This window comes from Dipodomys merriami, unplaced genomic scaffold (assembly GCF_024711535.1).
Source record: "Dipodomys merriami isolate MVZ:Mamm:240054 unplaced genomic scaffold, mDipMer1.0.p SCAF_110, whole genome shotgun sequence".
Taxonomy (NCBI): domain Eukaryota; kingdom Metazoa; phylum Chordata; class Mammalia; order Rodentia; family Heteromyidae; genus Dipodomys; species Dipodomys merriami.
In genome coordinates, this window is record NW_027202383.1 from 1,102,400 (window position 1) to 1,129,908 (window position 27,509).

At 47.4% G+C, this 27,509-nt stretch overlaps 1 protein-coding gene and 1 non-coding gene across 3 annotated transcripts in view; both read left to right on the top strand.

The window, feature by feature from the left end:
• Positions 1-27,509, top strand: part of Grhl1 (grainyhead like transcription factor 1) — a 58,743-nt gene that overhangs the window by 21,690 nt on the left and 9,544 nt on the right. The window contains exons 9-11 of one of the 2 annotated variants that reach the window (XM_070015250.1): positions 15,144-15,302; positions 25,471-25,558; positions 27,187-27,326. In XM_070015250.1, the coding sequence (XP_069871351.1) occupies positions 15,144-15,302; positions 25,471-25,558; positions 27,187-27,326 (387 nt within the window). The remainder of the gene's footprint in view (positions 1-15,143; positions 15,303-25,470; positions 25,559-27,186; positions 27,327-27,509) is intronic. The other variant, XM_070015251.1, reaches the window with a different exon arrangement.
• LOC138822484 (U6 spliceosomal RNA) lies at positions 18,685-18,791 on the top strand. Its single transcript, XR_011370472.1, has one exon. It is a non-coding gene; the product is annotated as a U6 spliceosomal RNA (small nuclear RNA).

Below are 27,509 nucleotides of genomic sequence, written 5' to 3' on the forward strand. Positions count from 1 at the left end.
CCACCAACAACATAAATAACCCATGTTTCCATTTCCTGGAATTTGTTTCAATAAATAATATTTTACAAGTTCAGGGGAGTTACAGCTTTGGGCTCCTCGGCTGCTGGAATGTTCCTTTGGTCTATTTGTGTGTGAATGCCTAGAGGCCTCCTGTCCAATTATATTTTAGATCTAGCTTCTGCATATAACAGAATACATGTGTCGTGTGTCTCTGAGCTTGGCTTACCTCACCTAACATGATTTGTTCTAGGTCCATCCAGTTCCCTGTAATTGACATGATCTTATTCTTTCTAATGGATGAGCAAAATTCCATTGTGTATATGTACCACATTTTTGGACCTACTGGTCTACTGTTAGCCCAGTTTTTTTGCAAATTCTTTTGCAGATGAAGTCTTAGGGACTTTTCTGCCAGACTGGCTTTGAACCTGCATCCTCTGGGTCTCAGCCTTCTGAGTTGCTAGGATGACAGGCATGAGATACTCGCTCTTGTTCTCATTTAGGATTTGTTGGTTGGGTGTGTGTGGAGGGATGGTTCTGGGTAAAACAAACAGGTCTCCATGCCAGGCAGGTGCTCTGCCTCCCTCTAAGTTATACTCTAGCCAGGGAGTATTGATTCTTGATTCAGTTCTTTCTACAGACATAAGGTTTTGGGAAGTTATGTGATATCCCTTTCTCCCATCCCCATTTTTTGGAATAGTATTGGTATTTTGAACTCAAGGTCTTACTAGGCATATACTTTATCATGAAACTAGCCTCCAGCTTTTTTTTTTTTTTTTAATACTGGTTATCTTGAAATAAGGTCCCACCTGGACTGCAGGCCTCCTGTTTTTTTAACTCTGCCATGGCGGGGATAGCAGGTGCACACCATTATGCCTGACTTCTCCTGTTGAGCTGGAATCCTGAAGACTAATCTGCACAGGCTGTCCTTCAACAGAGGATCCTCCCAGTCACAGCCTCCTTCGTAGCTAGGATGTCAGGCATGGGCCGCCAGCACCCAGCTTCCTTCCCTTTTTTAATGATATCTCATATACACTATTAACCCTGCCAGAATGAGTAAAACCAGAATTCTGACCCAGGGTCAACCTCTGAGTCTTACTTACGGTTTCTGCCTCTGTCTTTGAGGTGCTGTGCTTGGAGGATGAATGAGGGTGAATCATGAGTGTTTGGCTCGTGTTCACTTGGGGAACTACTGTCCCAGCCAGGGCTCACCTCATACCGTGCCTGTGCACGCTCCGCTCATCTGTGCAAGCATGTGCCTGCCGCCGCCATGGAGATGCACACGGACTCGCTGTCAAAGTAGTGAGGGAGGAAGGAGCTGCCTTGAAAAGCAGCATGTCTTAGGACCAGTTGTGGGGGAGGGCGGGCATTTTGATCTGATTGTCTTCATTTTAATTATCCTCTCTCCTCATCACCTTCTAAAGACTGACAAGTCCTGGACAGGTTATGGTTCAGACATTGCCATATCTCCGGGAAATAACTCAGGTTTCTTTCCTCCTGATGCTCAGCTGAGATCGGCTGCTGAAGGTAAGAGGCACAGGGCGAAGGCCGCCGCTGTCTTGGAAACAGTAGAAGATAGAGCTCTGGCTGGGCGCTGGTGGCTCAAGTTATAGTCTTAGCTATGCAGGAGGCTGAGATCCAAGGATCGTGGTTAGAAGCTAGCCTGGCAGGAAAGTCTTGAGAGACTCATATCTCCAACTAACCAGCAAAAAAGCCAGAAGTGAAACTGTGGCTCAAGTGCTAGAGTGCCCGCCCTAAGTGGAAAAATTAAGGGACAGTGCCCAGCCCCTAGTTAAAGCCCCAGTACCCGTGGCGGGGGGTGGGGGGGAATGGAGCTCTGGCATGGTGCTGGGCAGAGAGCTTGTAGGGCAAGACTTGAGGAGAGGACAGGAGGTAAGGAAGGAGCCAATGGCTGCCTTCCCCACTGTAGGAAGCAGGCCCGCAGCCAGCCAGGCTTGCTGCTGCTGTTACTACAGCAGGGAGCAGCCTGTGCTAGTGGCAGACTCCTCACCCCAGGCCTGTGGTTCTCGCTAACACTGCTGTTGTAGTTGATCAGGTAGACTGTGGGTTATGCGGGCTTTTGTGGGGTAACCTGAGACCCTACCTAAGTGGAACATTCCTAAGCCCCCCCCCAAAAAAAATGTGTATACCACTTTACAGATGAACTTTGGAGACATAAATAATTGATAGGTCAGGGCTCTGCTGTGCAGTTGCTTCAGTATTTCCTAGCCCCAGTGAGTCATTGTCGATGGGCTGCAGGGCTTGGCCTAGAAGCTGGTTTCTTGCTTGGGTTTTGTAAACCTTGAGTTTACAACAGCATGAGATTTGTTGGTGGTAGGAAGTCTTGGAGCCTGAAGATCTAAAGTAAATAGAAAGAGCAGTACGGGAGAGAGCCGAGTTCCCAGAGGCTGGGCTGGACTCAGTGCCTCGCCTGTGTTCTCAGTCTGCTCAGAGCCTGTACAACAGCCCCTGGCCCTCTCATGATGATACGTTTGCAGCTTGCTGGTGAGAGGAGGCCTTTGAGGAGGCCAGACTCTAGGATATGGAGAGGAACTGTTCTTGATGAAAGCATAAGAGTTCTGACGAACAGAGAATCTTTGTGGACTCGCTAGGAGAATCCCCCACAGCAGAAGAGTGCTCTGGCTGCCTGGAAACCAGTTTGCACTGGATGAGCGATGCTAGCTACAGAGGAGCAGGAGCTACAAATCAAAACGCAGCCTCATTGGAGCCCACTGCACCTGGGCACCGTCTCCAGCCAGCTGAGTCTGTGGTGCTGGGCAGTGCCAGTGCCGTCCTCCGGCGGGAGCAGCTCTGGTCACAGGCAGAGAGGTGCTGTGGCAGAGCAAGATAGAAGTGGTTCACAGCACAGCTCACGATTTCTTCGTTGTCTCTGCATAGATACGATCGTCATGAATATTCAACCACCTTTTAAAGAATATTACGAACCCCAGGGATACAAAATACCTAACCAATGTATTTTTTTTCTAGTAGAGACATTGAAGTCTTTACCTTAGAAGGAAGATTATGTTGTGGCTACCATTTATAGGTTTTATTTGAAAAATACCAACAGTAGCCAGTTCACAATGGCCTGCACCTATAATCCTAACTACTCAAGGAGACTGAGATCTAAGGATTGTGGTTTGAAACCAGCACTGGCAGAAAAGTCTGTGAGACTCTTATCTCCTATTAACCAGCAAGAAGCCAGAAGTGGAGCTGTGGATCAAGTGGTACAATACCAGCCTTGAACAAAAAAGCCAAAGGACAGCACCTAGGCCCTGAGTTCAAGCCCCAGTACTGGCATGCACACACGTACCACACAGTACCCGTAGTACCAACAGTTACAGTCAGATGTGTGCTGGGCTCCTGGAATAAGGATGTCAGAGAAGTATTAGCTGAGTGCTGGGTTTTGTTCTGCTGCGTTGTACATAGCCTAGCTCGTGATACTCCAAGGTCTGGGCCTTTCTCCCACAGTGTGGTCATGGACCTGGGCGTGAGTCTCCGGCAGAGCTTCAGAAGGAGGCTCTGGATCTCAGCATGGGTCAGATTGTCACGGAGCGATGGAACTGCGTCTTTGGTGGCATGATTCTGTCTCAGGGTGAGAGAAGCAGTTGCAGTGCACTCTGAAATCTTCCTGGCCCATTCCTTCCATGCTCTCCTCTCCTTGCAGGGCTTTGGCCAGAAGGAAAGGGTTAGTCAGGGGCAGGACAGACATCACAGCATTCTGTTCCCCATCAAATACTCTTGAAGCATACACTGTTAGCTAGAATCTTCTGCCCTGCTAAGGCACTCTGAGGCATTCTGAACGGTTGTCCTGAGAGCCAAAGGTTTTATGTCCGGAAAGAGTCCGTGTTACACAGGAAAGAGGGTCAATGCAGAGTTTGGAACCCTGCTTGAGTGTGTACAAGGTTTGCGAAGACATGAAACACCCCATCTTTTCCTCTGTCTTGTCAAAGTAGAAAGAAGTATATGAATTTGGTTCTCAGGGATTACTGATACTTGCTGAGCATTTTAGAAAGAGGGGTGTAACCACGCTGGTAACTTGAACCTGAGACATCTTGTGTGTGCTTGTGGGATGCAGGTTTATGAGTTTAATAACAGTTTGTTGTTTTGTCTAAGCATAATATTTGGAATTCATTGGGAGAGTAATTTTTTAATTTGTTTGGGCTGAACATATTGCTTGCATTTATAGGAATTCCATTCTCGTGAAGCATCGGCCCAGGGTGCCATTAAAATAAGGTGTTGCCACGTTGGGTCGGCCGGTTGCATTAAGCAGAGACAGGTTTGGTTTGTTTCACAACTACCAGGTTTCCAGTGTGAATGGAAGGGCGGAGGCAGGAGAGAAGAGAGTTAAAATGTGGTACCCAGGTGCTTGGAATTGCAATGAAATGAAGGCTGGAGATTAAAGCCCAAGGCAATACTGCCTGGCCTAAATAGAGAATGAAGTCAGGAAGCACTCTTACCTTAAATCAGGGTAAGAGACTCAGGCCTGGCAGATCCCAGGGCTGGCCGCAGTGAACTAGATATTCCTAACCTTAGATCCCACAGCAAAACTCAAGACAACTGCACATCTGCCTGTGAGTCATTCAACTTCAGGGGTGTTCTTCTATGCAGTTTGATGAAAAACTATGGTTATTAAAGTTACACACATATATATACAACATACATATTCCAAAGAGATAACTAACTATATTCCTTTATAGAGAATGAGGAGGCTTTGAGAAGTTGTATCGTGATCAGTATTGGAAATAACAAGAAAACTGTCTTGGTTGGAAGTTTGTGGGTAATACCTTTAATTAGCGGATAGAAAATCAATAGCTGGTGGTTGGAAATGTTGTTTTGCAGCTGCTGTGGTGGGTACAATCATGGGGATAATTTCTCTGTGAAATGTCTTCTTTTCTAAATAGCATTTCACAATGTGCGCCTGTGGAGAGTGGGCAGTAGGTCCATTCAGAGGTAAAATAAAGCACAATGACTCACGCAGAGCTTGAGAAATCCACCGGTACCCGTAGCATGCATTTATTATAGCAGAGCCCGTGGGCCTGGCAGAAGGTGCTTCTGATTTGGTAGGGAGGATTCTTGGCAGCTCAAGAAAGCCTTGGTTTGGTAGTGAAACTTGCACCATGTGAAACAGGTTTCCAGCACTTGTGTCTGCTTAGCTACCATTTATCCTGACACTTCAATTATGTTTGCATTCTTTTTTGGGGGGTAGGGGTGGTTTTTTACTCCCTTCCTCCACCCTGCCATCCTCAGGAAACAATGAGCTGCTCTGTGAAATGTTCTTGTGTGACAGCTTGTCATCTTAACCCTCTTTCTCCTAGGTCCTTCCTGGAAATTCCATCTGTAGTGACTTGCTAACTGCCATTTCCAATCAGTTTAACTACTTAGAAGCTAGTCAGGTGCTGTGGGTTTACTCCTGTAACTCCCTAACTACTCAAGAGGCTGAGATCTGAGGATCACCATTTGAAGCCAGCCCAGGCAGAAAAGTCCAACAGACTTATTTTCAGTAAACCAGCAAAAAAAAAAAAAAAAAAACAGAAGTGGAGGTATAAATGAGCAGAAGCCACCTGGCCTGACATTACTGTGGTGACCGAAGCTACCCAGATTAGAAATATCAAGGCAATGTGGAGCCTTGGGGCACAGGTAGCTCTCCCCCCCCATGCAGGACTTCCCAGCATGCCCTGCGTGCAGTGAGCTCTGCGCATGTATTCACAGATGCCGGCTTTAGATTTTAGTGGAGAAACCCTGACTCGTAACCACAGCTTTTGATTGGCAGCTTGCCCGCCCAGTGCTGCTCCTTGGTGACCCACTTACTTCTCTGTCCTGTTATGTACCCAGCGATGCTGGAATGTGGTCTGTGTTTGCCTGGTGTCACACCTGCATCCAGGGCTGCATATTTCAGAGCACACATTCTATTTATTCGGGACAACAGGTGCCAAATCACTGCAACTGCCAAGTGTCCTTAAGTTCTGTGGGCTGGTGTGTAGCAGATGAGGCGGGCAGAGGAACACGCAGTTTCCTCTGAAGGTTGTCTTCCCCAAGACTGTCTTTATCTCGGTGACTTTTTCCCTGGCTCTGTGCTCTGCAGAAACCGAGACGCCGTGTGGGCGGTGTGGGAAGCGGCGCTGGGGCCACAGCCAGGCTGCTTGCTGACTGCTTGTTTTTTTTTCCTTCTGGGGAGACGCCCCACCAAGCCGACCTGGGCCGTGGGAAGAGTGCGTTTCCCCTCCCACGTCCCTGTCGTCCCCACCCCTTCCTGTCGGTTCCTTACGGTCAGGTCATTTGATCCGCTGAGAAATCACAGAAATGCTAGCTTGCACACTCGAAGCCTTCTGGTGATCGCAGTCACTAGCAGGATCTCTTGGCCACCTCCTGGTATCAGGGCAGCGAGAGGCAGGGTGACGTGGGAGGATTATCTGACCAATCAGGAGCAGTGCGTGACTCAGTCTCTCGGAGGCCTGCCTGGGCTCCAGGCATTAATTAAGCAGGCGCTTGTGGGGTGGGCAGGCTGCGTGGAGCTGAGCTGGGGTTTGTTTATTTGTTTTGGCTGGGCGGTGGGAGGAGGGCTGTGAATTATGATTAGGTGTCCACTGGCTGATGCCCAGAAATGCTCTTGGTTAATTAGACTTTAGTCAAGAATCAGATCTTGATTTTTTAAATTCAAACTGTTTCCCACTCCCCGAGTTTCAGCTCACATTCTTAACTGCATATACATCTACTGGGAAAAGTGGTGATTTTATTCTGTTTAAACTGGCGCTGGGACACTTGGGGATGAATTTTTTTTTTTAAGCTACTCATCAACCTCACAATTGAATTGTCAGATTTTAGGTAACGGCTATTTAGAACTGTTGTAGAAATCTTTTTGACTGATTTGGAGAACTAAATGAAAACATTCTAGGGTTTCTTCCTTTGGACTTAGTAGATGGATTACATTCTAGAAAGACCTTATGAATGGTCTATCTGTATTTTAATACAAGAATGAGTTAAAGTGATAAAGACTCTCAGAGGCCGGTGGGATAGGTTCCAAGATGGCTGCAGCTGTGTCTCCCTCCCAGAGCCTCGTGATAATCAGCTAAGTTGTATGACTTATTCAAACTAAGTAGGAAGTTTGGCGTGGACTGGCCATTTGGTTTGAAAGACAGAAACCTCGTGATCAAAACGACCTGCTACGCAGACAGCTGGGGTCACTTTTCCTCTAGTTTTCCTTCTTTGAAAAACATTTTTTCCATAGATGCCTTGCCAGCTCTCTGCTTTCCACCTGCCTGTGCAGTTTCCCAGAAAGTCATCATGGTTGGGGTTGGCTAACTGTTCACTGCGTGTCTTTTTCCATCTCTGTTTGGAGCCTGAGCCTCCCTTCAGCTGGCGAGGGCCAGGCACCTCGGCTGTGCCGCTCAGGAAAGGGCGGAGGCACAAGATTTGTACATTTTCCAAATGTCAAGCTCTTTTTCTTTGTACTTTCCAAAGCTAAGCCCACCTACTTTGCTTTTTCCTTTTTCTCTCTCTCCACCATAGTTTATTATTTTTAACCAGACAGAGCTCTGTCGAGCTTTCTAAGTGTACATCACAACACACAAATGGTATCAAGGCAAGTCAGTAGGCATGCTCTCGGCTCTGAGACTGTATTCAGTCTGAAATGCAAGAACAATACCACCTTCCCTTAAAGTTTCACTGGCTAGATGGACTCATATCTAACATCCTTCCAAGGAACTATTTTTTTTTAAGTGCTGAGGATTTAGCTCAGGGCCCCAAACATGCGAGGCTGGTGCTGTACCATGGGGCTCTGTGCTCAGCCCCTTTCCACATAACTGTGTGCAGATACTCAGCGGGAAATAACTGGCTGGGGCTGGCGCTGAGAGCCACCTTCCCTAACTATGCGTGCGTGGTCCATCCTCTGTGCAAGCCTGGGAAGGAGGAAAAGGGGCTGGTGTGAAACCTGCCCTCAGGTTCGAGCGCTCCGCCAGCGGGATATGCTCCTCTTCCTCAGTGAGGCTAAAAACACTGGGAGCATTTCCAAGGAGGAAGTGCTTTCACGGAAGGAGTCCAAGATGGCTACGCTGGGACTGAACACTGTTGCAGAGGATGTTTGCCTGGACCTCTTGCTTTTCTTGCCAACTTGGCTATTGGAAATTCATCTGGGGAAGAAGCCATGGAAGGGCTGGGAAGGTGGCTCGGCGGTAGAGTGCTTGCCTCGCATGCATGAGGCCCTACATAAGCAGAAAAACCAGAAGTGGCACTGTGGCTCAAGTGGTAGAACTCTAGCCTGGAACTGAAGAGCTGAGGGACAGCGCCCAGGCCCAGAGTTCAAGCCCCATGACTGACCAAAAGAAAAAAAAAAAAAAAGCCATGGAAATGAGCTGTTCTGAGGGAGGACTTCATGTCCCAGGGCCCGGACACTGCAGTTCACAGGGAAGGAGAAATAGACTCCAGGACTAGCAAAAAGAAAAGCCGTATAGAAATTCCAGTTGCAGCAGTAATTTACACAGGCCTGCAATATTCTCCTGGAATCTCTCTGTTAAAAATAAAGCCGCAGCCACACCTGTCAGCTTCAAGAGGCTGAGGTCTGAGGATCGCTGTTCAAAGCCAGCCTGAGCAGGAAAGTCCATGAGACTCTTATTACCAATAAGACACTCAAAAAGGCAGGAAGTGGCGCTGCAGCTCAAGTGGTAAAGTACTCAAGTGGTAAAGACGCTCAGGGGTAGCACCTGGGTCCAGAGTTCAAGCCCCTGGACCAGCAGGGGGCTGTATTATTTGGGTGTCAAGTTCTTTCTTGTACATGAATAATAACATAGAATGAGTATTACTGCCATTGTGGTACTTTTTTTTTTTTTTAAAGAACAGCCTTTTTACTAATTCACGGCAACTATCCTGAGAGACTGAATTTTAAGGTCCTCATTGAGCTCCTACCTCAGCTACTTACACATTTTTGTAACACCTGGAGATTTCCAGGTGTTTTGCTAATGCTTTCTTTCTTTTCTTTTTCTTTCTTTTTTTTTTTTTTTTTTTTGGGGGGGGGTCCAGTCATGGGGCCTGAACTCTGGGCCTGGGCGCTGTCTCTCAACTCTTCAGCTCAAGGCTAGCGCTCTACTACTTGAGCCACACCACTTCCGGCTTTTTTTTCTTTTTGCTTATGTGGTGCTGAGGAATCGAACCCAGGGCCTCATGCATGCAAGGCAAGCGCTCTACCACTGAGCCACCTTCCCAGCCCAGCTAATGCTTTCTTTTCTTCCAATTATATGGGTAAAAAGTACATTTCTACAGTACCTCACTACCATAGATGAAATTCACATGGTAATGTGTCCAACTGCTCTCTTCAGACAGTCAGCAAGTTTCCCTAGCACTGTGCTTTGGTTTGCAGTGATAATATAGCCCCAAGACTAGGAGAGTTGTATGTCTGTAAACGTGATTCTCCATTGCTCTACTCACCTTCAGTGGTCTCTCACTTGAGCACATTGTTCCCTCGTTCCTCCTCCTCTTCCTCCATTTTTCCTTAAGGACTCATGTAGGAGAAGCAGCCTAGATGAGGCATGTGGGCAAAAATCATAAGCTGTTAGTACAGGATCTGATTTCTGAGCTTGGGAATAAAAAAAAAAAAAAAAGGTTGTGTAAGTTAGGACTCTGATAGTGTTCATCCCTGTGTTCTCTTGCTTTCCTCTCGTTTTCAAACAGATCTACGAAAATCAAATCTTCTGAAATACTTCTGTTTTGTTTTTGGTGTTTTGGTCGGTCATGGGGCTTAGAACTCTGGGCCTGGGCACTGTCCCTCAGCTCTTCAGCTCAAGGCTAGCACTCTACCACTTGAGCCACAGCACCACTTCCAGTTTTCTGGTGGTTAATTGAAGATCAGAGTCTCATGGACTTTCCTGCCCAGGCTGGTTTTGAACCGCAATCCTCAAACCTCAGCCTTCTGAGTAGGATTACAGGCATGAACCACCAGTGCCTGGCTTCTGAAATATTCTGAGAACATGAATTCTTGACCAAGAATGAGGAACTTTCCTTAGAAAGTGGGCTGGGTACTTAAAAAGAATCTCGCAGGACATCTTTAGCCTGTTCACTTGTTTGTTTTTTGTGGCTAGTTTTTATTTTCTCTTCTCATAATTTGACTTGGGGCAGGAACGTCACTTGTCCATCTTTTGAGATGAATGTTATGTGACTAACATCAAAATGAATAGCAGGGAAGGAAGTGTGTAACAGAGAAAGGGCACTTTGAAAGTTCCATTTTAGAGCTCTTCCTAGCATTTTACCGAAAGAACATTGCGAATTATTCAGCCTATTCTCGGACTTCAGAGGCAGATGTGCATGTTGTGTGCATTTGCACACACGCGTGCTCACGTGTGTTTGGTAAAGGGAGGAGCTGGGTGCTGTTTTGGCCCAGTCTTTTTGCCCTTTCCCGTTCTCTTTGGATATTGCAGCATGTTTTTGTTGTTGTTTTCCTGTGATCATATCAATAAGAGTTATTCGTGTGTGTGTGTGTGTGTGTGTGTGTGTGTGTGTGTGTGTGTGTGTGTGTGGTAAGTATGGTGAAAACATTTGTGTTATGCAGACGTGGGTCCGTGGCCGGTGGTCTCGCTCCGGTTATCACGGGAGAACCCGCCTTACCTGTGATGCTCCATCTCAGTGACACCAGGGACCAGCACCATCCAGAATGTGACCCAGTCTTGTTGTTGTTGTTTTACTGTTCTTATAAAGGTGAGGTACAGATGGGTTACGGTTACGTACGTCAGGTAAAGAGCAGGTTTCTTTCTGGACAGTGTCTTCCCTTCCCTCACTTTCTCCCAGTTTTTCCCTCTGAACCACAGTTTTGAGGGATGAGCTGCTGGGCTTTTCATGAGCCCCAGATTCCCCCTGGGTCCGCTGCAGCAGTTGAGAGCCTTTTCCCCAAGGGCTCTGGTTCATGGAGTCTGGGTGGGCAGGAAATGAACACTTCTGACAAGTTTCAAGTCTGTGTTGTATGGGATTCTTTGATGCATTTATTATGATTACTTTGTGTATGTGTGCCCATATTGGGGCTTCAAGGCCTGGGTACTGTCTGCTCAAGGTTGGTGCTCTACCACTTGAGCCACAACTTCACTTTCAGCTTTTTGCTACCAAATTAGATATAAGAGTCTCTCAGACTTTCCTTTCCCAGCTGGCTTTGAACTGTGATCCTGAGCTCTCAGCCTCCTGAGTAGTGATGACTGCAGGCGTGAGTCACTGGCTTTACTGTGCATAGGGTTTATAGAAAGTTATTGCTAAGTGTATTACCCGCAGCTTCGTCTCCCGTAGATACTAAGTTGGGGTCTGAATCTGTCCTCATCAGACAGGGTGGACACTTGACAGGAAAGGACTTTGCTCAGTGCAGCAGCACCTAGCTACGGTCTAAGGCCAAACCTGGTTGCTTTGATTTTCGGACCTAAGTTGTTTCTCTTGAGTAAATTCTCCCCCCAAAAAACAAGCAAAAATACCACCATAATGGCTAAGCTCTGGTGTCTTGGTTCAAAGCAGGAAAGTGCATGAGATTCTTATTTCCAATTAACCACTAAAAATGCCATAAGTGCAGCAGTGCGGCTGTAGGCTCAAGTGGTAGAGCGCTAACGATGAGCAAAAGAAGCTCAGAGACAGTGCCCAGGACCCGAGTTCAAGCCCTAGGACTGACACCGAAAAACAACAACAACAACAACAAAAACATAGTGGCTTCTTGCTTCTTTGCTAGCCTTTGACTGAGGCCTAAGCATGGCACGCATGTCCCTTTTGCCCAGCATGACCGCTGTTCTGGTGTGTTTGTATACTTACGTAGACATGGCAACTTCCTTCCTTCTTTCCTTCCTTCCTTCCTTCCTTCCTTCCTTCCTTCCTTCCTTCCTTCCCTCTTTCCTTCCTTCCTTCCTTCCTGTGCTGAGATCTGTTGGTTTAGAAAGTTTTTAAATAAATAGACTGTATTTGAATAAGACTAGAAGTATCCATGGCTACCCACGAGGGAAAAGCCTTCTTGAAGGCACTGGTGCTTGTCCTGGGTCTGGGATTTGCAACCTGAAACTGGGCAGCAAGGGGAGGGCAGGTCTGGGTTGGATTCCCATGCGATCCTCTTGTCAAGGAATGGCACGTGAGGCCGAGGCTTCCTGGAATTGTGGGCTGAGTGTCACTCACAAGCAGCTGGCTCTGAGTCAGGTCCGCCCTGACCTCCACAGAGAAGTCCAGACTCATCGATGGACTGCAAAGTGAAGTTGACGGTCATTTGGTCACTTCATATACCCAGTCAATAGATTCCTTTCTTTCTGTCTGTCCTCCATCTTTTTCCTTCCATCTCTTCCTCCCTCTCTCCTTTCAACTAGTATATTCTATAGATTGTCTCCCACCTCTGACTTCTGAGCTGATGGATTGTATATGAGGCATTTTTTTAAATATGTGAGAACATACCAAGTCAAAGCACATGTGTCTTCTGTCATGTAATCCTTGTGCTCTCTTTTGCTATATATCTAGACCTAATCTTTTTTTTTTTTTTTCTGGCCCTGGGGCTTGAACTCAGGGCCTGAGGCGCTGTCCCTGAGCCTCTTTGTACTCGAGGCTTATGTTCTACCACTTGAGCCACGGTGCCACTTTTGGTTTTTTCTGAGTAGTTTATCGAAGATAAGAGTTTCACGGGCTGGGCACCAGTGGCTCACGGCCTGTAATCCTAGCTACTCAGGAAGCTGAGATCTGAGAGTCTCTGTTCAAAGCCAGCCTGGGCACGAAAGTCTTTCCCGGCTTTGACCCACAGTCCTTAGCTATCAGCCTCCTAAGTAGCTGGATCACACCCACTAGCATCTGGCTAGACCTAGTCTTTTAAAAAACTGAGCAGTTTTTCGTATTTCCTGGCAGTAAATGGGGGACTGTAGCAGGCAAGGCACCGCAGAGCTGGCCCCGCACCTGCTCAGTGCGAGGAGATGGCACCCAGGCTGTGGATCTGCTTACTAGCATTTAAGACGAGCCAGGAAGTGAACCACATATGTCAGAGCAGTTTGCCTTCCATTCCTGATCTCTAACCAAAGCCAGGGATTGGCTGGGGGAAAGGTCAATTAGAGAGAGGTAGCAGGGCATGTGGGTCGGGGTATCCACAAAATGCACCCCAGTTCCTTTACTCTCCATTTGAGGCGGCCTTAACGTCTCCCTGGACTGCATCTGTCAGAGGATGAGGGTGTGCTCTGCCCATGCTGAGACAGCCTTCCCAGCAGCTGTTGTCCTCCTCGCCCTCCTCCCCCTTCCCCCCCTCCTCCCCATCCTCCTTCTCCTCCCCTCTTTTCCTCCCCCTCCTCTTCCTGCTGGTACCAGGCACCTGGCCCCCAGCACACCAGTAGGAAAGCTGTCAAGGTCAGAAGCCTGGCGCCCGCAGGGAGAATGGTCTGGGGAAGGTGGGCGTGATGGACGGTCACTGACCTGCTGATCTGCTGACTCTGACATGTTCTCGACCTTTTTAGGATGTTTCCGTCTTTTCCTTAGAAGCAGTAAATAGAGTAAGGGTAAAAACTCCTCCTTTCTTACTTCACATACTGTCTAGCAAGTGGGCTTTGTCCCCATGGTTCTGTTTCCTTTCTCTTTCACTTACTAGTCTTATAGCTTCTCCCCTCCCACGGCTTAAACGCATCCCTGTCTGTCTTAGTTCAGCTGTGGCACCCTCTATCCTAATTGTCCTGCTTAATGTCTTGCATCTTTGAAATGAAGTCTGTACCGAAAACTGTGATTCCAATACTATCCACTATGTGGTGCTCTTGTGTCAGAAATAAGTTCTAAAGCCAGGTGGGCCATCAAAAGCATTGCAACCCATGACAGTTAAAAGCAGAACCACAGGGCTGGGAAGGTGGCTCAGTGGTAGAGTGCTTGCCTAGCATGCATGAAGCCCTGGTTTTGATTCCTCAGCATCTAAATGGCAAAAGCCAGAAGTGGTACTGTGGCTCAAGTGGTAGAGCACTAGTCTTGAGCAAAAAAAGCTCAGAGACAGTGTCCAGGCCCTGAGTTCAGGCCCCAAGACTGGCAGAAGGAAGGAAGGAAGGAAGGAAGGAAGGAAGGAAGGAAGGAAGGAAGGAAGGAAGAAAGGAGAGAGCAGAACCACAAAATGGGAAAATTGAGGATTTCACCAGTTCTGCAGAACGCTACCAGGCTTCAGTGAGTAGCAGCCTCCAGAACCACAATAATGTGTCTCGATTGAGCCACAGTGCCATTTCTGGTGTTTTTTGTTTTGTTTTGTTTTGGTTTGGTTTTGGTTTTTTTGTGGGGGGAGAGGTAAGCTAGTTAATTGGAGATTAGAGTTTCATGAACTTTCCTGCCCATTCTCCAACTTCAGTCTTGAAAAAAGTCTCTGCCGGAGAGTTCTCCCTAGTTAGTAGTTCAGGGCTAGGAGCAGGCCAGCCGCTCTGTGAAGCCATTGAACTTGGACTCATGGTCTTTAGAAACGCGGGTCTGTGGTGGCGGGGACTGGTGGGAGAGTCTGGACTCGTGGACTTGGGTTATCATATCACCACCATCCGCCATCACCGCAGGCCCTTTGCAGTTTCTCCAGAGAAAGCGTGACTCAGGAGCCATCTCCTTGCTTGGATAATTGAGTCTTTTCTTTCTCCCAAATACAGACCCACAGTGGAATGTCTTCCTCAGTGATTCTTCACACGGCCTTCACCACACCTCTGTGGAGCCTCCTCAAAGGAATTCTTTGTTTAGTGTTTCATGATCATTAAGATGTGATCTTTCCATCCTCAGCCTGTGAATAAACTTTGCTACTTTCCCCTCAGATGTGTAAAGATAAGAATCCAAATTAGAGCCAGGCATCTGTGGCTCACATCTATAATCCCAGTCAGTCAGGAGGCTGAGATCTGAGGATCACTATTGGAAGCCAGCGTGGGCAGGAATGGTCATGAAACTCTTATCTCCAATTAACTAGCCTACCCAGCCCCTAAAAAAAGGGAGAAAAAAACTGGAAATGGCACTGTGGCTCAAGTGGTAGAGTGGTAGGATAGCCATCAGGCCCAGGCCCTGAGTTCAAGGCCCAGTATCAGCACCAAAAACAAAACCAAAAAAAGCAGGCAACTGCCTCCCCAAAGGGCGCGGAAGCAGCTGCGCTGTCATTCACTGCGGGTATTTTCAGATGGTGCGTGCTCAGCTCACGGCGCAACCGCTGCTTCTGAAGCCTTCTTCTCCCTCTGCAGGTGTTCATCTCTGTGAACTGCTTGAGCACAGATTTCTCTTCTCAGAAGGGTGTGAAGGGCTTGCCTCTCAACATCCAGATTGACACCTACAGTTACAACAACCGCAGCAATAAGCCAGTGCACCGGGCGTACTGCCAGATCAAAGTCTTCTGTGACAAGGTGAGAGCCGGGGCTCAGGGCGGGGCATCCGAGATGCTCTCCTTCCCCCTCACCCCAGAACTGGGGCTTGAACTCAGGGCCTGGGACTGTCCCTGAGCTTCCTTTTTTTTTTTTTTCTGCTCAAGTCTAGCAGTACCACTAGAGCCCTCACGCCGCTTCAGGCTTCTCTTGTTTATGTGGTACTGAGGAATCCAGGGGATTTTTATACTCAACCACATGGTGAGTCCTATGCGCGTAGAGAAGAGCTTATCATAGCTGGTCTAGGTGGTTCACACCTGCCAGCTCCTCAGGAGGCTGAGATCTGAGGATCTCAATTCAAAGCCAGCCCGACAAATCACAGATGCTTATCTCCAGTTAACCAGCAAAAAGCCAGAAGTGGTGTTGCTCAAGTGGTAGAACATCAGCCTTGAGTGTAAAAGCTAAGCAAGAACTGAAGGTCCTGAGGTCAAATCCCAGTATTGGAGCATGAACACACACACACACGCACACATGCATGTGCATGCACACACAGTGCACACACATGTGCATGCACATATGCACACACATACATAAATGTGCACACCCATTCATGTGCGCACACATATGTGCATACATATACATGCTCATATATGCACGTGCATACATGTGCGCACACTCATGTCCACACTCATGTGCTGCATACACACGTGCATGCGCACATACACATGTACGTGCACACAGAGACATGCATGTGCACACACATGTGCACACATACACACAGACTGTCTTAAATGGGCATTTATTGTTTTAGCCTTGCATTCAAATAAACTTTAAAAAGAGAAGGGAAAAGGGCTGGGAAGGTGGCTCAGTGGTAGAGTGCTTGCCTTGCATGCATGAGACCCTGGGTTCAATTCCTCAGCACCACATAAGCAGAAAAAGCCAGAAGTGGCGCTATGGCTCAAGTGGTAGAGTGCTAGCCTTGAGCTGAGGAGCTGAGGGACAGCGCCCAGGCCCAGAGTTCAAGCCCCACAACTGACAAGAAGAGGAGAGAGAGACAGAGACGGGGGGGGGGGGGGGCGGAGAGGGAGAGGGAAGGGAAAAGATCTCATTTGAACCACACATTTAGGAAAATCCACTGCGGACTTTGGTGTGCATGCTTAGCGCAGGTGGTGACAGCTCAGCCAGGTGACTACAGATGAGCCGCCCTTGACCTGGCTCTCCACCCTCCAGACCCTTTTTTTTTTTTTTTTTTTTTTAATATTTCAAAGCTTTTTTTTTTTTTTTTTAATTTTTTTTTATTGTAGAGATACTATACAGAGGGTTACAGTTACATGAGTGAGGTAATGAGTACACTTCCACTTTCTCTTGAACATTGTTACCCCCTCCATTGTTTTCCGCCTACCATCCCCTCCCTCCCTCCCTTCCCCAAGGTTCTTTTTTTTTTTGATCGTGATTAAGTGATTACTTAATTTCCGGAAATTCACAGTATTGTGGAATAATGATGCTCATTTAAAGTCACAAGTTCATTCTAACTTTCCTGGAGCAAATTGTCTATCACAGTCTGTAATATATAACGGTGCTCATATGTTATATACCATATATGTGATCAGCAGCATGGGGATATTTAGTAGTGGTTCAACCAGATGAGTGGGAGTTCTTTGTTTCTTAAGTCCTGTTAGTTTTGTCATATCACCTAACATTTTGGATTCATCATCCACTTATCAGGGAGACCATGTACTGTTTGTCTCTTCGTTCTTGGCTTACCTCGCTCAACATGATTCCTTCTAGCTCCATCCATTTCCCTGCAAATGCCATTATTTTGTCATTTCTAATGGCTGCATAATATTCCATTGTGTATAGATACCACAATTTTTGGATCCATTCATCTGTGGTGGGGCATCTAGGTTGTTTCCATATCCTAGCTATTGCGAACAGTGCTGCAATAAACATGGAGATGCACATGTCCTTGTATATTGGTTCCTGTTGTTCAGGGTAGATGCCTAGAAGTGGTATGACTGGGTCGTAAGGGAGGTCAATCTTTAGCTTTCTAAGGACCCTCCAGACTGCTTTCCAAAGTGGTTGTGTAAGTGTACATTCCCACCAGCAGTGTAATAGAGTTCCTCGTTCTCCACATCCCCTCCAGCATTTGTCGTTGGCTGATTTGTGGATGTGGGACATTCTGACTGGGGTAAGGTGGTATCTCAGGGTTGTCTTTATTTGCATTTCCTTCACCACCACCTCCAGACCCTTTGACACGTCAGCCACTGACAGTGGCAGGGGGTGATGGGGCAGAGGGGGAGAAAGGACAGGGCCCAAAGAGAGTGCGGCGCCCTCTCATCTCTCCAGAGCAGCTGCTTTTTCCTGAAAAACAGAACCATCCACTTGTCCTTGTTCCGGCCTCTCTGGCCAGAGCTCAGCCCCTGAGCTGCTCCAAGTCAGACTGGCCGGGCCAGTGTGGAGGGGATAGCAGTGCAGGAGGAGGCGGAGGAATGTACAGTGGTCCCTTGATCTCAGATGGAGCAAGGCTTTGACTTTCCCTGCTTAAAAATATTAAGATGTGAAAGCCGGGCGCCGGTGGCTCACACCTGTCATCCTAGCTACTCAGGAGGCTGAGATCTGACAGGATCACAGTTCAAAGCCAGCCTGGGCAGGAAAGTCCATGAGACTCATCTCCAATAAGTCACCAGAAAACCGGAAGTGGTGCTGTGGCTCAAGTGGTAGAGAGCTAGCCTTGAGCTGAAGAGCTGAGGGACAGCGCCCAGGCCCGGAGTTCAAGCCCCATGACCGACCCCCGCCCCCCCACACACACACGAATTGTGCTTTATTCTATTTCCTCTTTTATTCATCCTGTTAAACTTTTCTTGTATTAATCTTTTTATTGGCTTACATTAGTGATACAGAAGGTGATTTCATTGTTACATTTCCACATGTTTGCAGTATATCCAATCCATTTCATTCTCTCTGCCACTCCCGTATTAAGAACTTTAGGTGATGCTAGTTCACTGCAATTACACTAGCTGATGTTTGACTGGCTGCAGAAAACACAGCCTCTGGCCACAGGAGGGCGCCTGGAACCTTCACATTCAGAGCACTTCCTCCGTCTCACAGATCTGCCTCTGTCAAGGTCCTGTGTATGCACCTGCTAATGTGCCAGGATGTGCTCCTTGCTTCTTGCTTTTTTTTTTTTTTTTTGCCAGTCCTGGGACTTGAACTCCGGGCCTGGGTATAGTCTCTGCACCACTTTATCCTTAAGGCTAATGCTCTACCACTTGAGCCCCAGCACCACTTCCAGCTTTTTCTGAGTCGTTTACTCAAGATAAGTGTCTCACATACTTTCCTGCCCAGGCTGGCTTCAAACCACATTCCTCAGATCTCAGCCTCCCTACTGTTCTTTGTTTTTATTGTTGTTAAAAGAATAACTACAGTGTTTGCTTCGGCAACACATATACTAAAATTGGAACGATACAGAGTAGATTAGCATGGCCCCTGCGCAAGGATGACACGCAAATTTGTGAAGTGTTCCATATTTTTTAAGTTGTCATGTCCAAAACGAGCTTTACAACGTCGGTGGGGGGGAGGGGGGGAAGGAGAAGGATTGGGATTGGGGGGGAGGGGGGAGGCTGGGAAGGGATGTGAAGGGTAAACAAAGGAGGAGGCTGCAATGCTTGGTAAGAAATGTACGCATTATCCTGCCCATGTAATTGTAACTCCTCTGTACAGTATGTTCACAAATTAAATTAAATTAAAAAAAAAAAAGTAACTACAAATGGCCAGGCACCAGTGGTTCACACCTATAATCCTAGCTACTCAGGAGGATGAGGTCTGAGGATTGTGGTTCAAAGCCATCCTTGACAGGAAAGTCTGTGAGATTCTTTATTTCCAAATAACCACACACACCCTTAAAAAAAAAAAAAAAAAAGGCCAGAAATGGAACTGTGGCTCAAGTGGTAGCCTTGAGTAAAAAAGCTCACGGAGCATGCCCAGGCCCTGAGCTTAAGCTTCAGGGCCTGCACACACGAAAATAAACACAAACTTAGTAACTTCATAAAAATTTGTTTATCCTAGTCAATAGTTCTGAAATCAGACACCGATTTCACAGCTAAGATCCAGATGTGGGCAGGGCCTATCGCTTTTGAAGTGTCTATGAGAGACGCTGTTTCTGTGCCTTTTCCACCTGCTGGAGGCTGCCCGTATGCCTTGGCTCATGGGCCCTTCCATCTGCAGTGGCTAGTTGTAGTTGATGCTTCTTAGTTCATGCCCCTGTCCATCCACATACTGCCTCTCACTCTTCTACCTTCTGCTTGTTTGTGGGCCCTGCGGCTAGCTTGGGCTTCCTCAAAAGACCTAGCATCTCTTCTGCTCACCACCCTTTTGCCATATGACCTGCCCTGCCCTCAACCCCCCAGGATCAGGTGTGTGCATCCTGGGGCACAGGAGCTTCTGGTGGGCTGCCGTTGACATACTTCTAGACAGTGAACTTATGCCCTGTGCTTTTCTCCCGGTTTTTAATCTCAGAGCTGCTCTGGGCCAACACATTCCATATGAGCAGAAAACATCATGTATGTGCTGGTTTTCAAAGGTGAACATCCCGCCACGTGAAGCCCCACGTGACCCGGTGGTGTGGCTGGAAGCTCTCTGTCCCCACTATGCCGGTGATGGAGGTTTCTGGATTGCCCGGCTGCCCCGGGACAGCTCTGTCTGGGCCTGTCTTTTCTGATGTCTGACCTCTTCTTATTTGGCACCTGTCAATTCATGTCAGCTGCCAGCTCTTAAAATTCTCTTTTTATGAGTCTGCCCCACAGCTGAAGAAGAAACAAGAAGCAAGACATCTTTTTGGCATCACTTCAGACATTATTTGGCATTCTTTTTCCTTCCTAATTTCCGAAGCAGTAGTGATATTGCACTTTTCAGGAAAAGTCGGTCTATCCAAGAGACAGGAACTCTTTTTATTTTTTTGTCGTTGTGGGGCCTCCTGAGTAGCTAGAAATACAGGAGGAGCCACCAGCGCCCACCTGGCAACAACTCTTTCTCCAAGTTCATATATATTCCCAGCCCGTTGAATAGAGGAAAATTACGCTGACATTTGCTTCCTGCAGCAGTCCTTTTGTTCCTCATCACAGTGATAGGGGTGTGGCTCAAGAAGTAGAGCACCAGCCTTGAGCAAGCACTCAGGCTCTGAGTTCAAGTGTTGGTACAGACACAGTAACAAGTGATCATGTCTCTAGCTGACTTAACTCTTGAGTTCAACGCCTGCTTTAGGGCCCAATGTCAGTCCCGTTAGTTGATGACTTAAGAGTCCAAACAGCTAAATGGCTCTTTGTAATGTCTTGGGACTTCCTTTAACAATTTTTTTTTTTTTTGGTCATGGGGCTTGAACTCTGGGCCTGGGCGCTGTCCCTCAGCTCTTCAGCTCAAGGCTAGTGCTCTACCACTTGAGCCACAGTGCCACTTCTGGTTTTCTGGTGGTTTATTGGAGATAAGAGTCTCATGGACTTTCTTGCCCAGGCTGGCTTTGAACCATGGTCCTCAGATCTCAGCCTCCTGAGTAGCTAGGATTACAGGCATGAGCCACCAGTGCCTGGCTCCTTTAACAATTCTTGTGCCTACTGGGGCTAAATTTGTTCCACTTTTGTGTGTGTGTGAAGGGTGCTTATTTCACTTTTCTGTTTTAAAAGATCCTACTGCTGGGTATAAAATTCCACGGGGATTATTTTACAATAGTTGGCAGCAAACTTCAGAGCCCCGCTTCTGCTGAGAGTGTGATTACCAAACAAAGTCGTGTGGCTCTATTCTGTACATAGTTAGTTCCTCCTTTCCATAATTGTGTTTAAGATTTTCTCTTCACACTTGTTTTGAGCACTTTGATACATCTACTCGTGTTTCTTGTTCCTGGGGTTTGCTGAGCTTGTTGAATTGCTTGAGCATCTATGGGTTTTTGGGTTTTGCTGTATTTGGAAATGTTTTTACCCACTCATTTCTGGTATGTTTTCTTCTTCTTCTTTTGGCTTTCCAGTTATACATCTCTAAGGTACTTGAAGTTATCCAGAGCCCACTGGTTTTTTTTCTCTCTCTTTTTTTTTAATGTTACTTAGGTTTAATTAGGGGTAGTTTCTACTGCTATATCCTAGAGTTCTTTGAGTGAGTGTGAGTGTGTGTATGTAAGAGAGAAAAGTAGTAGGTCTTGAACTCAGTGCCTAATGTTCTTACTTGGCTTTTTCGCCCAAGGCTAGCACTCTACCACTTGAGCCACAGCTCCTCTTCCAGCTTTTTAGTGGTTAATGGGATATAAGAGTCTATGGAAGCCGGGTGCTGGTGGCTCACGCCTGTAATCCTAGCTACTCAGGAGGCTGAGATCTGAGGATCACTGTTCAAAGCCAGCCCAGGCAGGAAAGTCTGTGAGACTTATCTCCAATAAACCACTGGAAAACCGGAAGTGGTGCTGTGGCTCAAGCAGTAGAGTGCTAGCCTTGAACTGAAGAGCGCAGGGACAGCACCTAAGCCCAGAGTTCAAGCCCCACGACCAACCAAAAAAAAAAGAGTCTATGGAGTTTGTCTACCAGGACTAGCTTTGTACTGTGATTCTCAGATCTGAGCCTCCTGTATAGTTAGGATTACAGGCATGAGCCACCAACATCTAGATACTTCACTGATCCTTTGCCCGATCTAAACTGCTATTCCTGTGCAGTGTAACTTTAATCTCAGACATTGTAGTTTTCATCTGTGGAAGTTCAAGCAGGGTCTGTTTTATATTGTTCGTGTCTCTGTTTACTTTTTTGTAGTGCTGGGGAGTGAACTCGGGGCCTGGTACACACTAGACAATCTCTACCACTGAGTCACCCTCGCAGCCCAGGTTGGTGGGGGTTTCCGGCAGTTTTTGAACATGTGTGGTACAGCCCCACTGACTGGCTTAATGTCCTTGCCTGACATCTCTGTGTCAGTTCTGGGTTGGCAACAGGGGCTTGATTGTCCCCTCTCCCTCAGGCCCACCTGGCCATCTCACTGGGCATGTGACCTTGTCAGTTTACCTCTTTGGGACTGGGTGTTTCTTGTCTTCAGCCTTGTCCTGAGACCAAAGTAAGCGTCGGGACAAGCAGCATCCTTGGGCATCTGGTTTCATGACTTGTGAGCATTGCGAGCATTGTGAGCGAGACTTTCCTGGGTGCTCACGTCTGTCCTCAGTGAGCCTTGGGAGCTTCCGGTGTGATCGCACCATTTTCTCCCCATCTGAGACTCAGCCACTGTGTCTCTCATCGTTGCAAATGGTTTTTCCCCAGCCATGGGTAATTTCCCGTGAATTGTCCACTTGGGGAGCAGTCGAGAATCCTTTGAAGATGTCTAGAGACGGGCCCCATGGCGGATCCACTTTCCCTCCTCCCTGAAGTGAGCACCTGCTCCCCTCCCAACCACAGCCTGGACTGCTCTGGGAGCAGTGGGCAGTGCAGCTGAACCAGCTTACCCAGAGCTGGGCCCTTCAGGCCTTCAGAATACCATATTTAAAGCCCAGCACTGGTGGCTCACGCCTGTAATCCTAGCTACTCAGAAGGCTGAGATCTGAGGATCATGGTTCAAAGCCAGCCCCGGCAGGAAAGTCCATGAAACTCTTATCTCCAATAAACCACCAGAAAACCGGAAGTGGTACTGTGGCTCAAGTAGTCCAGTGCTTGCCTTGAGCTGAAGAGCTAAGGGACAGTGCCCAGGCCCAGAGTTCAAGCCCCGCGACTGACCAAAAAAAAAAAAAAGTACTTCATTTAAGCATTTTTTTCCAGTTTGGGTTGTTTTCAGGATAGAGTCAAAAGCTCCATCTTGAGTAGAAACAGAAGTTCCTTTTATTTTGTGTGTGTGTCTGTCTGTCTGTCTGTCTGACTGTCTGTCTGTGTTTGTGTTTGCTGGTCCTGGGGCTTGAACTCAGGGCCCGGTCTCTGTCCCTAAGCTTCCTTTGCCCAAGGCTTCTTCCACTTAAGCCACAGCTCTAACTTTCAGCTTTTTTGGTAATTTAGTGGACATGAGAGTCTCCAGACTTTCCTGTCTGGGCTGGCTTTGAACCACAATCCTCAGATCTCGGCCTCCTGAGTAACTAGGACTGCAGGCATGCTTTTTCAATAAGGAAGGAATGTCTTATTTTGTCACACTGCCTATTTGAGGGGTACAGTTTGTCATCAAAATGAAGTAACTGGTAGCCAATGAGAAAGGACTAAGAGATAAAGGTGTTCAGTAGTCGGGGAATGGCGACCCTCCCGGTCTTCCTGGGTCAGCGTGCGGCAGTCCTGCGTGGCGGTTTTCACAGACAAGCTAGTGGGTTAGCACCTAGAGCAGGCAGCTATTCGGATTTTTTGTTTTGTTTGTTTTGTTTTGCCGGTTCTAGGGTTTGAACTCTGGATCTTAAGCACTATTCCTGAGCTGCTTCTGCTCAAGGCCAGTGCTCTACCACTGGAGCCACGGCCCCACTTCCAGCCTTTATTTGGTGGTTTATTGGAGATAAGCGTCTCACAGACTTTCCTGCCTAGGCTGGTTTCCAACCATGATCCTCAGATCTCAGCCTCCTAAGTTGCTAGGATTATGGGGTGAGCCACCAGTATCCAGCTAGGTATTCTAATTTTTAAAAGTGATCCTTAAGCCAGGCATTGGAGGCTCACGCCTGTCATCCTAGCTACTCAGGGGGCTCAGATTTGAAGATCATGGTTCACAGCCAGCCTGGGCAGGAAAAATCCATAAGACTCTCTATCTCCAATTAACCACCAGAAAAATCAGAAGTGGTGTTATAGCTCAAAGTGGTAAAGTACTAGCCTTGAGCAAAAGAGCTTAGGGCAGTGTCCAAGCTCTGAGTTCAAGCCCCATGACCGACAGATAAATAAATAAATGTATCTGTGATTTATTCCATACAGTTAAAAATAATTTGTGGTGAGCCGGGTACCAGTGACTCATGCCTGTAATCCTAGCTACTCAGGAGGCTGAGATCTGAGGATTACAGTTCAAAGCCATCCTGGGCAGGAAAGTCCATGACACTCATCTCCAGTTAACCACTAGAAAACTGGAAGTGGCACTGTGGTTCAAGTGGTAGAGCGCTAGCCTTGAGCTGAAGAGTTCAGGGACAGTGCCAGGCCCAGAGTTCAAGCCCCATGGCCAACAAAAAAAATTAATAATAATAATAATAATAATAATAATTCATGGAGTGAGAATAAAAGAACAAACTGGGCGCGGTGGCTCACGCCTGTAATCCTAGCTACTCAGGAAGCTAAATCTGAGGATCGAGGTTCAAAGCCATCCCGGGCAGGAAAGCCCGTGAGACTCTTATCTCTAGTAGAACACTGGAAAACCAGAAGTGGCATTGTGGCTCAAGTGGTAGAGCACTTGCCTTGAGCCGAAGAGCTGAGGGACAGCACCCAGGCCGAGTTCAAGGGCCACAACCAGGAAAAAAAAATGAAGGAACAAAAGACACTGTATGGAAGGAAATGTACTCATTACCTGATTCATACAATTGTACTTCCTCTGTACAACATCTCTATAATAACAATAACAACGAAGTAAATTAATTAAAAAAAATAATTTGTGGGGCTGGAAACATAGCTCAGTGGTAGAATACTTGCCTTGCATGCATGAAGCCCTGGGTTTGATTCCACAGTACCACATACACAGAAAAGGCCAGACATGGTGCTGTGGCTCAGGTGGTAGAGTGCTAGCCTTGAGCAAAAGAAGCTTAAGGACAGTGCCCAGGCCCTGAGTCCAAGCCCCAGGCCTGGCAAAAAATAATAATAATAATTGGAGGCATGGCTCAGCTGATAAAGCACCAACTAATGAGTGAAAGCCTCAGATACTGTCTGAGTCCCAGTCTCGGACAAAATAATAATAGTAATATTTGCATAATAGGCGTTTTTTTTGTCGGTGGTAGGGCTTGAACTCTAGGCCTAGACGCTGTTCCTCAGTTCTTCAGCTCAAGGCGAGTGCTCTACCACTTGAGCCACAGCACCACTTCTGGCTTTTTCTGTTTATGTGGTGCTGAGGAATCGAACCCAGGGCCTCATGCATGTGAGGCAAGCACTCTACCACTGAGCCACCTTCCCAGCCCCTGTATAATAGGCTTTTAAGAGCAAAGCACTAGGATAGACAACTAATTTAGTAAGAAGTTCACTTCCAGAGAAGAAGTGGACAAGAGTTGACTGTTGGAAAGAAGGTCAGACCCACTAGACTCCTGTCTTGTCTCCTATTCCCGCAGGGAGCCGAACGGAAAATCAGGGATGAAGAACGAAAGCAAAGTAAAAGAAAAGGCAAGTGTCCTGACCCCAGCTCCCGGGTGAATGCCTGTAAGTAGCATGTCCAGCCAGCCTCAGCCAAGCCAGGGTGCTGTGTGCCTCTGTGCCCAGCAGAGGCTGGGGGTGGGGTGGGGTGGGGTGAGGGCGGGGCTGTGACAGAAGGGGGCGGGGCTGAGTCTCAAGGGTTGCCTGCCGAACTGCAGACTGGTCTTGGGTTTTCCCATGTGCAGGCATTGTGGATGGTCAGTTCAGGTAGCTGCTTCCAGTCCTGAAAAACAGATGCACGCTCCCTGAGCTTCCCAGTCTGGTCTGGCTCAATTTATAGAACTAATGACAATGCCCTGAAAATTCAGGATGTCTTCATTGTAGATGAGGGTCGTTCCCAGAATCCTTGAGGCTTCTGCTTTGGCATTTCTCCAAGAGTATGTGAGGGTATCTGTCTGTCTCTGTCTCTGTCTCTTACTCTCCCTCTCCCCCCTCCCCATCTTGTCTTGCTACACAACCCAGGCTGGTCTTGAACTTGTGATACTCCTGTATCTTGCAGGTATTACAGGTATCCACCACTACACCCAGTATTGTCTTTTTTAAGAAAATGTGACCAGTATTCATATTCACAAAACTCTGTATCTGAAGGTCTACCAGGGAGAAAAGTGTTGTGTTGTAGTGTCTCGTCTGTGGTCCGGTGCTTCTGGCACGTTCTGTGAACTGTTGGGTCCATAGCACATGGGTCGAGATTCTCCCCTTGGCATCAGAATGCTGCCTGCTAAACCCCCTGCTGAGTGCATCAGGGCCAGATGATGGGGAGAGGGACCCCAAATTTAATAAATTAAACACTAGTATGCTTACTCTTTCTTCTCATTTTTGGTCATCTGAGGTTTGAACTCAGGGCTTTGCACTTGCTAGGAAAAGACAGTAGCACTCCAGACACTGTTTGCTTTATTTTAATAGTGTCTCATTTTGGGGGGAGGGGAGAAGGTGCCAGTCTTGGGGCTTGAACTGTGGGCGCTTCCACTTCTGACCTTTTTGTGGTTAATTGGAGATGAGAGTCTCAAGGACTTTCTTGCCCTGGCTGGCTTCAAACTGTGATCCTCAGATCTTGGCTTCCTTACAGGCATGAGCTACCAGCACCCAGCAGTAGTATCTCTTTTTTCCAGTCTCCATTCCACAGTTCTCCTACCTACGCCTCCTGCGTGGCTGGGATGACAGGCACGCTCTGTCACATCCCACTTTATCTTTTGAGATAGAGTCTCCCTAACGCCTCCTGTCCCGGCTTTCTTGAACTTCAGTAGTTTGGATTTAGACTTGTACTCTTAAGCCCAGCGTGGAGGCTCTTGATTCATTCTGAAGACAAATGGAGGATAAGGTGGGATTGCTTCCAGATTATATTCATATCATGACAAGTTTTAGCCTTTTACATGAAAACTAAATGTTCTGTATCTGTGTGTGTGTGTGTGTTTAAATACCTCTGACTATTGGTCTTGACAGGTGTTCATTTGATTTTATTCTGAGTGCACGTAGCAAATCCCTCAACGTGAATTCTGCTTTTTCTTTTGGTGCAGCCCCATAACCTGAGCCTTAGAGTGCCATCCTCAATTTCTTCAACTTTGAAGGAAATGTTGTGCCTGTTTCCAGCCTTATAGATAGAATCTGCTGATGTTGGCATCTTTATTTTTTTCCAGTTTCTGATGTCAAAGTGCCGCTGCTTCCCTCACACAAACGAATGGACATCACGGTGTTCAAGCCCTTCCTTGACCTCGACACGCAGCCTGTGCTCTTCATTCCTGACGTGCACTTCGCCAGCCTGCAGCGGGGCGCCCATGTAGGTAGCCGGCATGGGGGCTGCAGGGCCCAGCGCAGACGTTCTCTAGCATTATCCATGGCACCTAGGAGCCACCTTCAGTGAGGTTGACCAGTTGGCTGGATCTCTGGAACATTCAGTTATGGTGACATGATTCCCATGCCATACATATTAGGCATTGACTTGAAAATGCAGACCGTCAGC